Source organism: Patiria miniata, unplaced genomic scaffold (genome assembly GCF_015706575.1).
Source record: "Patiria miniata isolate m_02_andy unplaced genomic scaffold, ASM1570657v1 HiC_scaffold_8, whole genome shotgun sequence".
NCBI lineage: Eukaryota > Metazoa > Echinodermata > Asteroidea > Valvatida > Asterinidae > Patiria > Patiria miniata.
In genome coordinates, this window is record NW_024037075.1 from 6958443 (window position 1) to 6972417 (window position 13975).

The following is a 13975-nucleotide window of genomic DNA, read 5'->3' on the forward strand; positions in this document are numbered from 1 at the left end:
TGTTGTAAATTTACAATTCACATCACTTGCTCAGGCTCCGTTTCGAATCACGAACGGTCGGATCATGGTCGGATTGCTTATGCGACGCTCAAAATTTTGGCCACATGGTCCGCAATGAAACAGAAAAACACCCGGTATGTAATGTACGAATTTCTATTGGAAGTTTTCGGATAGCATTTGCGCACATTGTCTAGCTGCGGTCTTGAACAGCTGCAGCTAGATGCTTTATACATAGGTCATGGGCCACTTCTTTCACAAGATTCTGTGAACTTGAAGCTCATCAGAGTATCCCAGCACCCTGTTTGCTAGGCCGAGGTTGTGAGCGAACAAAGCATTATTATTTTTCATTCAATTCACAACTTGTACTTTAAGTGAAAGAAAGTCACGTTGATGAAGAAAATCAGTCGTACGGTAATACCTGATGACGTCACAATAACGTCACGGTAATATCTATACGGTAATATGACTCAGCATTGAAGTTCAATTACGGGTAGTAACATCAAAGTTGATCGCCAACGAGCTGAAATGTGCCGGGGACTGGGGATAGAGGATGATCAGAATCCAAACCTTTTCCTCACTGGCCGTTGAAATTCGAATGGGGTAAGTTTATTTCTGCATTCAATAGAGGGCAATAGCTGAGGGTCCCCAATTCCCCGGAAGTCCCACATTTACGATCGTGTACAAAACATATTGGAGGTCTTCCTACGAAGAGTACAAACAAAAGAGGACAATACAGCGTGTATAAAAAAAATGCAAACAAAGTATAACGGAATGCTGGACGTAGAATGTGTAACCAAAATGGATAATATAAGTATGATTGGAAGATACGCCTTTCCTCTTTAAAATGAGACATCAAACGTCTAAATCTGATAATGTTTGACAGAGTTATGAGTAATTTTTCAAGAGAAGTCCAATCGGCCACGGGACCAAGCTTTCCATATTTGTAGGCGTTTGCAGCCATGTGGTTGCTAAGGCAAAGTGTCTGGTATTGTTAGGCAAAGCCAATCCGATTACGTACTTAGACGCTACAATAGAGCAGTGAAATCCACGCACCCCCCAAAAAACATGGCCTTTTGAGCGCTGTGTTTCTCAGAAAATATGCTCAGTATGATAGAAATATTAAATTATAACGGAAGACGACATGTTAAACTTCATGTCAATGAAAAATAAGCTTGCAGTGGTCACCGATGCCAAAACGTCAATACTGGTTACTGGTAAAGCTGACCTTCAAGTCTGGAAGAAATCTTCCCCAAATGTATGTATTAACCTCAATTTCTAGGAATCTCTCCAAGATGTTATTTCACGAGTAGTTCAACTCTAGTATCATGTAAGAATATTTCGAATTTCAGCTTAATCTGTTGTTGCAACGCTAACTAGAACTATCTCCATGGAAATTTCGAAGAGGATTTTCCGCCGACACAACCGGCGTGCATTGTTCAGCAAAGCGCCATAGGCGCTAAGGTTGACCGATTTCGGCCAAGCGACACAATAAAGTATGGTAGATTAGCATCATTCCGTCACTAGGCGTGTTTTGGCGTGGGTCTCGACCAATGGAAGCCGGCAAAAAGGGTGATATTTATCACTTAATTTACTCGTGATGAAGGAGGCTTATCTCCAATTTTTTTTTACTGCACACCATAATGGATAGGAACCTTATTAATATTCGTCAGGCTTAAAAAGATTGACAGATATTGCAAACGCCAGTGTTCCAACTTTCAAAAATGCACGTAGCCAGGCCTACGTTGAGCTAAGTCACTATACTGATATCTGATTGGTCAAATCCTCTTGTATAGAGTTAAGCACATTGTGTGACAAGACTATAAGGAAGTTGGCCTATAAAAGGTAAAGCTGATGAGAATAAAACTCACTTCTTGATCAGATGGGGCCAAAGATGTCCAACAAATCTCCTGTGCCTAATTTATTGTTGTTTTGTCTAATTAATTAAACTTAGTTAAAGGGTGTGGTCCCGACAGTGATCCACATTAAATCCACCCGTGATCCACATTAAATCCACGGGTCCGTGATCCACCCAATCCACTATGATCCACCCAAATCCACCCGACTCGGAATCCACCCCATTCCATAGTGATCAACCCAATTCACTAGGTCATCCCGGCCCCGATACAAATCAACCCAAAAGTAATTCACCGTACTACACAGACAGAGGGCAGAAGGGCTCAACTGGAAGAATCACTGGAGCTGAGCTATTCAACCGCAGGTGCTGACGTCTTTAGACCTGGCAGTGCTAGGGAAACTGATTGGCTACGCCTGTTACAATATTTGTTACGTGAGCAGATTCGCTGATTAATTATAGGCAAGACAACCGCCTCTTGACCTCCGAGATTTTGACCAATTAGCGGGCGCTTTCTATATCGGGTCTCAGTCATTCACCCGTTGCGCGTCATGCATAGACAATGGTAGAAAAAAAACTGTGATACGCGCTCTGTATCATGTTATGTGCATAATGCGCCCGGTTGTTGTTGTATTACAAAACACTGCATTCGAATTCTGCATCAAGCCATTTATTTTGAGTCCTGTTTTTGGGAATGAAATGACGTCCGTGGCGATTTAGTACTGGTTCATCAGCCCTGCCAGCGTCCTGTTTGCAGGGCGGGGTGCGAGCGAAGGAAATGGTGGGCCTTTCAAGTTCTGGTAAAGTCCAGTCAATTTGAGGGTGTGGTGCATTTGGTATAGGATGTCATATCTGAACCGAGACCAGTTTTTTTTACTCTCCACGCGAAGGCTTGAAAAAGACGATCACTCTCGAGAATTATATCCGATCATTGTTGAGAAAAGAATAATTCGGGATGGCATTGGTATTGGTGTAAAAATGATTTTTAGAGTCCCGTCATACTAAATCTTTAAATTGCATCTTTGACCTCTCCATTAAGAGCAGAAAGAACACGCTGTTATAATGAATGCGCTGAGTACATGTACTTGTGACACGTGGGGCTTTAGCGGCTTCCGTAGCCAAGTGATTTCGGGCACGGACCTAGACTACATCCTAGACGACAGCTATTCGATTGCAATAGCAAACCTAATCATTGTCTTGTAGCCTGTCTATTTTAAAGCGCGCCGGCGCCAAAGGTTGAGCAGTAAATGAACGGTGCTGCTGCAGTGTTGATAAGTACAGTGTCTGCTCAGCTGATCGGGACTCAATACTCAACAGCCGGCCCTAGACATGGAGGAGGGACAACCTAAACCAAGGATAAATGGATCGATGTTGCCTAAGTTTCAAGGAAGTGAAGTTTGTTTGCTTGGTCGGGTAAAAGAAGTAAGCCGTGTAATTTTAATCTTTCAATCCAAACAGCGTTGATCATGTTGATCTGACTCGGCCTACATGGCCTATGTCACTGTCACTGAGTGTCAATGACAGTGTCTTAAGCTTGCCTTTGCCTAGCCCCATAAATGTGGCCTATTTACTGGACTGCCTCCGTAAACATAGGCCACACATCCACATGTACAAAAATCGTGTCGACGGAGCCAAATTTTGATTTTCACATTTAGGCTTAGTTTGTAGGTTTTTTTGCTTTAGAAGCATACTCACCCTCTTTACATTACAGGCTAATCAGAAAGTGCTGCCTTTTTCAGATGTTTAATTTTTGTGAAATTTCATGTTGAAATTTTGATACGCAAACGTGTAAAAATGAATCTGGAAATTTCACGAAAAATATACATCTGAAAAAGGCAGCACTTTCTGATTAGCCTGTAAAGAGGGTGAGTATGCTTCTAAAGCAAAAAAAACCTACAAACTAAGCCTAAATGTGAAAATCTAAATTTGGCTCCGTCGACACGATTTTTGTACATGTGGACGTGTGGCCTATGTTTACGGAGGCAGTCCAGTAAATAGGCCACATTTATGGGGCTAGGCTTTGCCACAGTCGGACAGTGGTCAACTGGCACTGTTCGGCGCCACCCGTCCGCCGTGTTTTTTTTGGGGGGGGGGGATGGGGGGGGGGGTAATTACAAACAATCCAGATTACTGGCGGTTTATTAACAAACCGGTATTGGGTTGGTGAACCTTGTCCACAACCTGTTAATTATTCAATTATTTTTTTCATCAGTCATGCCAATTGTCGGTATTCCCGTTTCATTATCTGATCATTAATTTACATATGAATTGAATGGGAAAGAATGTTGCAACCAGACGCTACTTCAGCGGTTGTGTACAAAGTCTATGGAGAGTCAAGAAAATTTTGTATTTCCTAACAATTGGATTTGGAAATGTTTCTCAGTCCCAGATTCATGTCTTATCATGCTTATCACTTTTGCAGTGACTAACCTTCATTGAGATGATATATGAAGAAAAAAAGCAGCGTCAGGCTGCAACGTTCTTTTCAATGAATGCATATAAATTATAAGATTAGAATTAATATTTGTAAATAAAATTAGGTTTTTAAACTGTAGAGACAAACATGACAACGAAAGAGAAATAATCTTGGAATTTCTGTAAAGTTAGACCTGCCACTGCCAGCATAACAAGTCTTTTACCAGTCAGCAGGTCCAGAGAAGCGATTGTGATTGGTCAGTCAGTGTTCTGTATCTGGATCATTATACATGTGTACAGTGAAATTTCGATAAGTTAAACTCTGATAACTCAAAACAACTGTTCTCCGACAAAACGGCTACCCGCATCACATCATCAGTGTTTGGAGGCATGAGTTATGAAACTGGTAGTGGTAGGGCCTATCTCAAAAAGGTATTCTTGAAACTTTCTTCTTTCTGATGAAGCTTTGAATTTGAAACATGATTTATTTTTATATTTAGATTTCCAATTGCCAATTCAACAATGTGTTGACAGATCATGATCACAAAATTCTCGATATGAGAGGCATTAAATGAAAGTTTTAACTGGTTCATGGTCCCATTAGTTTAATTATGCACACATTTCCTGGTTTGTTTGTCGTCCATACCCAAGATGCATTGTGAATATCGAAAAAGTTATTGGTCGGGTGTCAATCAAATCAGTGGAAATCAAAATCGAGACTGTTTTTCATAAGTAATAATGTCGTACAGCTAAGCTCTCAACGGTACAGTCAGCCAACTGGTAAGATTGGGGAGGAGAGTTCTATATTTGACATAGCCCTCAAGACATGTAAATGAAAGTTTTAACTGTTTCATGGTCCCATTGGTTTAATTGTGCACACATTGCCTGGTTTGTTTGTTGTCGTAAATGATACTTGATATCCATGCACAGTTAACATGTTCAGCCAAGTTCCTTTCCCTTTTATTATTGTTCAACAGATTGATCCCAATGGAACCTCATTTGTGCTGGGACTCAGTGATGGTGTAGATGTTCAAGTGCAGCTGCAAGATCCTGTAAGCTATTTATTTCCGAGAGCGAGCCTACATGTACCGTTGTTGTAGGGCTGTGCATCGGAACTGAGTACCCGAGTACCCGACCGTTGATGCCAGGAACTTGGTTCCAGAGTATGGAATGGATACCTGTAACCAACTTTACAAATTACTAAGTAAATTCTCAGACAGTGAAAACAGAAGGTTTTGAATTTTGTGGGGAATTTAAAAAGAAAAGAAATCAGGCTATACGGGAAAACAAAACATATATTTCACGTTGATGACGATCTTGAAATTTGCAATTTACAAAGTAAAGCTATAGACAGATCCAGCGGCAGCACTTTTTCTTCGGTGGCACCAGGCTTGCGCGAGTCGCACTCAGGGAGCACTCATGCACTCCAGGCTCCTTTGACAAATAAGAATACCATAATGCGCGCACCTCGTCTTTAAGAATGCGTGCAGCATGCGCATGAGTGTTTCACCATCGCAGTAACTGGCTTCTAATTCTGGTCTTGTCTTACCTTTGTAGACAATTTGAACAACAACTTCCAAGATTTGAATTTTGGGGTTGGGTTTCTTTAATGGGTACGCATAATTTGTATCCATCGGGTACCCGGTTCCTGTACGACCTGTAAATGCACACCCTACGTCGTTGGCAGTAGCCAATTTAGTCAAAATTTTAAGAAAAAAAGGTGTTTTAGGCCCAAAAAAATAATAAGTCGGTCTCTGGTCAGCGCGCGCGTCGATTTTAATTATGCACGTCAATCTTTTTTTTTTCCAAAATGTTCCGCAGTAGCTCCCTCTATTGCCGCACCTCCTCAACTTTTTTTTACCAAAGAGCACCAAGGAATGGGAAATTGCACTAAGGCAAATGATCGAGAGCACCAAGGCAAATTATGGAGGACACCAATTTACATGAGGACACCAATTTACATGAGGACACCAAATAGCAAAATAGTACCCCACCTTGTCTGTACAATCCAAGCTTGAAGGAAAAAAAGAAAAGAAGCCGCGTCCCCGCGTCAATTCCGGAACTTTGGTCTGACCAGAGACCGAATATACATTTTTTTTTTGGCCTTAATGCTCCATCCTTGAAATCAACCGGGTGCTTTTGGAGGAGTGAGGCAGTGTGCATTTTGGAGGCTGCATTACATGTATACCTTGTGTTGTTTGTGTGTATGCCTATAGCCATTATGCACAAATGAAGACATACCGTAAATTATACATGATATCATCGGCACTGCTTCTGGATATCATTGGCACTGCCTCAACAGGCATTCACAGATTGTTGTGAGGATTTTCATGGATTGAGGCACTGAACCAATGGGAGATTTTTGAGGCGCTTGGTGGCAGCAAATACAACAGTTCTTTTCTGTTTGCGTCGTTTTGAACATGCGCACATTGGCTTAAACATGAAGTAAACAATTGAAAAGGACCGGTGTGTTTGCTGCCAAGCGTCTCAAAATGATCCCTTTTAAAACAACGGATGATTTTTGAGGATTGAGGCAGTATCCATTTTTTATGTGGAGAAATAAAATCCTGTCCCCACTGGAGACAGGTTTTTTTAAGGATTGAGAGTGCATCCTTGCCAAAAAGGCTGAGGGTGGTAGGGTTTTACTTGTACTACATGTATATTTAAAGCCATACTTGGGTTTTAAGCAAGCATAACTTAGAAAACCTAAAATTGCAAATGTACGGTTTAATAACATTTTACAAGTTGTTTTTGCACATTAGACAAAAAAGTTATAGCATATCAAATAATATTGCTACTTTCATATTTTTCTTCTGATTGATACGTTTACTTTTTGCTTGAACCGTTGTTTTTTTTCCAGCTTCAGGATATGATTGAAGGCATGACGGAGGTCATAGGTCACGTCTCTCAAAACCCAAGAGTCATTAATTCTTCACAATTCGTAAACCTTGGAGAAATGGACTTTGGTAAGTCTAATACATGTTTACATTTCAATTTAATTTGGGTGTACATGTATGTACTGTAAGCATTGTGTCAGCCAATTGTACAAAGCAACTGGCCCATTAAGGAACAATAGCTGGCGCTATTCTTTCACCATTGCAGGGGCCTTCGTGAGTGTTCAGTGATAACAAAGTCTGAACACGGCCTCAAATTCTCTCATGGTGAATTAATAGTCTGAGAACAACATGCCTGTCATTGGCCAATTGACCTATGACATACATGTAGAGGCCTTCTTAAATTAAAGATGTACTATACTGTGCTGCATATATATCGAGTTTTACCCCCCAAAGTAGATTTTGTTTTGAGACCGTACCTTTGCTGTACCACCCTCTTTGTAATCTGAATGGCCTAATTCCTTAGCGTCATGTTGAGCACAGCACCCTATTCTGAGTATTCATGCGCCCTGTAGATATTTAAATTTAGTTGACCCCGACACCAGAGGTTTTTGAGGCTATGCATTTCAGACTTGGCGCAAGTGAACTTGAGTATTGTCAGCATGGCTGCATCGTGATTGGTGATTTGTCATGTTTATTGGCTTGGACCTTTGTCAGTGTTGTAGTTGAGTCCATCACAAGTCCCTGCAAGTCCATCACAAGTCCCCCAGGATCAGGTCAAATTTTGTCATTGTTCATCCCGTTACTGGTGACGACACTTACGAAAGGACTTGTGACTGGACTTCTGAAAGGACTTGTGACTGGACTTACAAAAGGACTTGTGACTGGACTTATGAAAGGACTTGTGACTGGACTTACGAAAGAACTTGTGACTGGACTTACGATAGGACTTGTGACTGGACTTACGAAAGGACCTGTGACTGGACTTACAAAGGACTTGTGACTGGACTTACGAAAGGTCTTGTGACTGGACTTACGAAAGGACTTGTGACTGGACTTAGGAAAGGACTTGTGACTGGACTTACGAAAGGACTTGTGACTGGACTTATGAAAGGACTTGTGACTGGACTTACGAAAGGACTTGTGACTGGACTAAGGAAAGGACTTGTGATTGGACTTACGAAAGGACTTGTGACTGGACTTACGAAAGGACTTGTGACTGGACTTACGAAAGGACTTGTGACTGGACTTATGAAAGGACTTGTGACTGGACTTATGAAAGGATTTGTGACTGGACTTACAAAAGGACTTGTGACTGGACTTACGAAAGGACTTGTGACTGGTCTTACGAGCAGACTTCTGAAAGGACTTGTGATGGACTTGACTACAACACTGACCTCTGCAGTCATGGATGTCTTATAGCATCATTGATGTCAAAACAGACTTCTAATTCCATCATTTAAAGTATTTGTTCTCGTCGGAATGTAGGATGAGGTGTCCTACTTTTATTTCTGTCCTGTTACTCTTTTTTTTTTAAAATTCATGTACGGTGGCTAATTTGTTGTAATTCAGTCACTTTTCAATCTAAATTGGCACAGAATATGTTTGCGTAGGAGGGTTAATGCTACCGTAGAGTTTAAAATAATCACCTATGGAAAAATTGAACTTGGAAAGGTCTTTAAATTGGTCTTGATTTGACTCTCTATAACGCATTTTTACCTGAACTTGATTGTTGATCTCAAAATAATATCTCTCAGTAGTCTTTCCTCAAGTAATACTCCGTAGCATAGTTATTTGACTTATTTTGCCTATAAAAGTTCAAATGAGTGCGGTCTCAAAAGGTCTTGGAAAGGTTTGACTACAACACGTCATCTAGGGAAACTGTTAAATGCATGCTTTTAAGAAAGTCATAACCCAAGCTGAACATCCATGATTTGGCTTACTGTTTACATGAGGCTACTGTTTCTCTTTTACAGATATGACACTGTACGATGAAGCTGTCAAGATCACACACGAATTCCCTAATTACTACTTGCAAGGCAGTACTGCTCAGTGAACATTCCAGAGCTCATCACAGAAGAGTTAGCTACAATCCCAATCAGCCAACATCACATTGGCCTTTCCACAAAGGACTGTACTTATCAATTTTGAGCCATCAGACTTCGGAATTCCACATTGACCACTTGCCCCAGACTGTGATCTCACATTTTCATGTTAACTTTAAAAGTTTACATGTTAAAGTTTTTAAGATTGCTCTGTCCGTGCTATTTTAGGGTATCACTCTGAACAATAGAATTGTTTTCTTTTTCAAATGCTGTTTCTCTAGCAAGGAATAAGATATTGACCAAACACATCTGTCCGTATTTTAGTTATTGAATAATTACAAATTGACTTGCGGCCCAACAATAAATCAGTTCTTGCAGGAGCATATTGCTTAAAACAAATCTCAGCACTGACAGTATGTTCAGAATGGGCAGTTTCTTTTGAGGTTTCGCATTGGGAAGACTGCGAATCCAGTGAACGCAGAGCACAAAAAGACAGCAAACGTTAAACACAAAGTGAAAGCACAAACGGGAGATTTATTTTGATGATAATCTGAAGCATTTTAGATTTTATTACTCAGTATCGAAATTTCGATATGATTAAAAGAATTGCTATCAGTGATATCGATATCAAAATAATATTGAATAATAGAGTAATATTGATATACCGACGGTGCTGGGGGGGGGGGGGGAACAATGTCTGTATTTTGTCCAGAATTTTCCAAAACATATGTAGCGCAAAGCTTTTCTTCACATGTAAAGTATGTGTGTCATTGCAGCATGTAAATATATGTCCCTTTTTAGATACTGTTACTCTTTTCCCCACATGAACATACTGGAAAAGTTATGTATAGAGAGTATATCTCACATTGCTGATTGGTACATGTAGGTACCAACCAGCAATAAAGCTAACTTAACACATTATTGGAGACGTCTTATAAGAGATGTCTTATAAAATCCAAACATACTGTTTCCAAGACTTTCTAAATGACTGCAACGGTTGCAAATCTTGCACATGTAGATGCCCCAAGCTTTTCCAAATGTCAAACTTAATTCCAATCTTCGGAAGACTGTATGCATAACGAATAAAGAAAAATTGTGTGATTACAGTAACCAAACCTACCTGAATTTTTTTTAACGTCAAATTGTCGACCTCAAAACTTTTCATTGGCCAAAATTTTTAAAATGACGTATAGTTTGAAAATAAAAAAAAATTTCCCCATGAATTGCACAATAATTTTATTACACTATAAAATTGGGCCTTTAAATGGTTCTCCAGATACTGTGCGCCTTATAAATTATCTGTTATTAATATTATTATTACACTATAACACAGGTTAATTAAACAATACTGTCTATGGTACCCTAAAATATACAAAGTACATGTATAAGGACCGACAGACAAACATTAGCAAAATGAATTAATTTTCCCACCTACATGTACCCACCTGGATAATTTTTAGCGTGTTACTGTAAACATACATTTTTTCGGCTTTAATTTGGTGTGACTCTCGTATGTCAGTGTATTCGCTCTTTTCACGCTCCGCCATTGGGCATGCACAGCCTCGAACTGGCAACTTTACACAATGAAAATAGCTGATTCAGTGATCTGAACCCCGACACGGGAATCACTGAACCGGCTATAGTCATTGTGTAAAGTTGCCAGATCGAGGGCTGTGCATGCCCATGGCGAAAGTGTGAAAAGAGCGAATTAAAGTGACCTGGTGTGTAATAAGTGACTCGCACTAGGAGCCAGAATTGTCTGAAACACTTTTGTTCCGGACAAAATGTCTGAAACTGAACAATGTTCGCCGTTGTTCAAATTTCAGACTTTTTGTCCGGAACAAAAGTGTTTCAGACATTTCTGGTTCATAGCGCCAAAAAGAAACTTGACATTGCCTGTACATGTAAATATCCAAGCTGTGTTTAACTGAAGTATTTCACAAAAAGTACATTAAATGCCAGAAATAACTTTTGAGCCTCAGCTGTGACTCAATTATTTGTGTATTTGTAAATGAAGTTTTCTTTCAAGTTATTTGATAGATACTTGTACGACTACAACCTGCGTGAAAACAATTGACATGTTTTTAAACTGAAAATGTCAATGCTGAACATAATCCCAGAAATACTGGCATCCTGTCTTTTCTCATTTGCTACGATGAATATCCATGAATGGTGTACACTGAGTGCTTATGGGTAATATTTTGGACATATAGGGTGACATAGCATTACGTCATGGTCAGCCGAGCCAATGAAAAGATCTTTTCAGTAGCGTGTGTGTTGTCATTGGTTGCTATGTGTTACCATATGGTCTGGTACTGATATTAGGAGATTTCAGAAGTTTCTGATGGCCGCGCCAACCTACATTTAAACCTTTAGGTTTAGACCTAAACTCAAATTTCAGCAAGAGCTGGTCGCTCTGAAGGATGAGCTCAGGATTCTGGCCCGAGAAGTCCCTGGTTCCAATACTGGGGTGGTCCTTGGGAGAATTTTTTAAGTTTTTTGATTAAAATGTGCATGGTGGGTACTGAACCTGAGACAATTGGCTTGGTTGCCCTATGACTTGTCCACTGCCCTACTGGGTTTTTCTTGCTAGAAGTGAACATTCTGATAATTATAAAACCTTGGGTTGTTATGAAAGTTGGAGGCCGAGGGGTAGAGGCCTTGGGTAGAAATTTGGGACTAGGGTCTGGGCTAGTCAGCTTGCTGGTTTAATTTACTGGGTGGATGGTTGATACTTCGTCTGTCTACTGTATGATATTCTAAAGAAGTATTCAGCCTGGATGATTGGCTTGTTGGGAATTGAGTGCTCATTTTAAGTGCTTCCAAGAATATTATTCACCAGACTGGGTCTAGAAAGTAAATTTAACAACTGGAAGACATTGGAGCAATAATGTAACAATTCTAATGTGTTTAAATTGCCATTTCATGGTTCGGGATTTATTTCTGCATTTTGTTACAAAACAGCAGTAAATAGGATACATCAATGTATAAGCTTACAGTGCATTACAATGAAATGTAACAATTTCTTTTAAAAACACTTTTACCGTAATAAAGCATATTAAACTAAATTTTAACCTGACAATTTGTAAGAAAATTTCAGACAGTTAAATGGCCAACAATAGCTCAGTGTGTGCCCAGTTTGTTGGGCATACACTGATTAAATAATAATACATGTAATTGAACACATTATATGGCGGGCAAATTCAGCTCCGCCATCACAGCAGTCAAAATCAATCAAGTGACTGTTTTAACAATTAAGAGTTCCCGTGTTCATTTGACCTAGCCATGCTTTGACTGGAGGTGATTGATACGGCAGTTGTACGTAACAGTTACCTCTTGTGTCTGTTGATGGAATTTGACTAGTCACAATGTTTACAAGGATGTGATATGACTGTTTATTACTAGTCTGTATACAAATGCATGGCAAGGGAAGTGGAAGAACTTTTGGTTCCCGACCCAAAATCAGTATTGATAATGTACAGACCGGAACCAGTCTGGGAAAAAATGTTGCAACCTGACGCCACATTTTTTGTCATATATCATCTCAATGAAGGTCAGTCATTGCAAAAATGATGATAAGACATGAATCTGGGTCTGAGAAACATTTCCAATTTGGTTAGGAAGTACTTAGAAAGTTTTCTTGACTCTCCATAGACTTTGTACACAACCGCTGAAGTGGCGTCAGGTTGCAACATTCTTTCCCCGGTCTGCACACAAGGTGGGTCTGTTTGTATCCAAAATAAAAACCTACATTTCATAGGGTTGCAGATAGGGTTGCAGATTTTGTTGTTAGTTGAAATAAAGCATACAAGTTGAAAAGTTACAAAAAGAAATAAAACCCGAATTGGTTGAAGAGCACATGGAAAGTAAGTTTAATATTAGTTAATTAAAACACCAGCCTATTATGATCTGTATTGCCTGAAACCACCCAAGAACCCTATGGTCTCATAGAATCTGCAGGGAATAAGTACAATGCTATAGTGGCGCTTATGGTTTTAAATGTAAGCATGTAAATGCTGGAAGCATGTCTTTTGCATGAGGCTGTCAGTATACAAATATATGGTTTGAGTTTGAAGAAGTGTCAAACTACTGGTGCTGATGTGTTGGCTGGTTTGACTACTTTCTGATGTGAAGCAGAGGGAGGTAGTCAAAACCAGCCAACAAAGAGGGACCAGTCATTTCACACTTTGTTCCCGACATAAAGCATAATGTATTTGTTTTACACTTCATACATATTTGGTTTCAAAAGTGGAACATTTCTGTGGGTAGTACACAGAATCTGCATGACCATTTGCCTGTCGTGACGTTTTAGTATGGCACCACCAGAAACCTCACTTGCGACTGCACCCGTCGCATGGTGGGAGTCTGGGAGCTAATCTTCGGGTACTACGTACTTCTCTGGTACTGCTGACCAGTTGGGTAATAGTATACATCACGCATTCAATCATGCATGTCGGTAGCTACTTTTTTCCCCAGATGCATTGGCACATTGACCAATAAAAGCAGCGCATTTGGCTCACAAATATGCATGAGGTGTAGCAACACAATTTTTAACAAATACACTATCATGACAATTCCGTGCAGATTTCTTTTATACATAATGTCTTTTACACAAGATTTATTGAGAGAATTGTCGGGTCTTGTAGTACAATCAACGTTTCCCAAATACAGTATGAATGATGGAGAGAATGAACTCCGTGTACTAGTACCCCTCAACGGCTCCCATAGAGAAAGTTGGGGGAGACCACTGGGAGTTACGCTTGCAAGCGAAGGTAGATTTGTGCAAATTCAGGGTAAAATAAGTTGTGCATTTTTCATGCCATACACAT

General features: G+C 39.9%; 1 protein-coding gene across 1 annotated transcript; it reads left to right on the forward strand.

Annotated features, from left to right (window-relative positions):
• The first annotated feature begins 3063 nt into the window (after window positions 1-3063).
• On the forward strand, window positions 3064-10552 carry LOC119719477 (replication protein A 14 kDa subunit-like). The gene is made up of 4 exons (XM_038188952.1): window positions 3064-3274; window positions 5245-5319; window positions 7128-7233; window positions 9078-10552. The coding sequence occupies exons 1-4, from the start codon at window positions 3182-3184 to the stop codon at window positions 9155-9157; spliced, it is 354 nt and encodes a 117-aa protein (XP_038044880.1). The 5' UTR covers window positions 3064-3181; the 3' UTR covers window positions 9158-10552.
• The last annotated feature ends 3423 nt before the right edge of the window (window positions 10553-13975 follow it).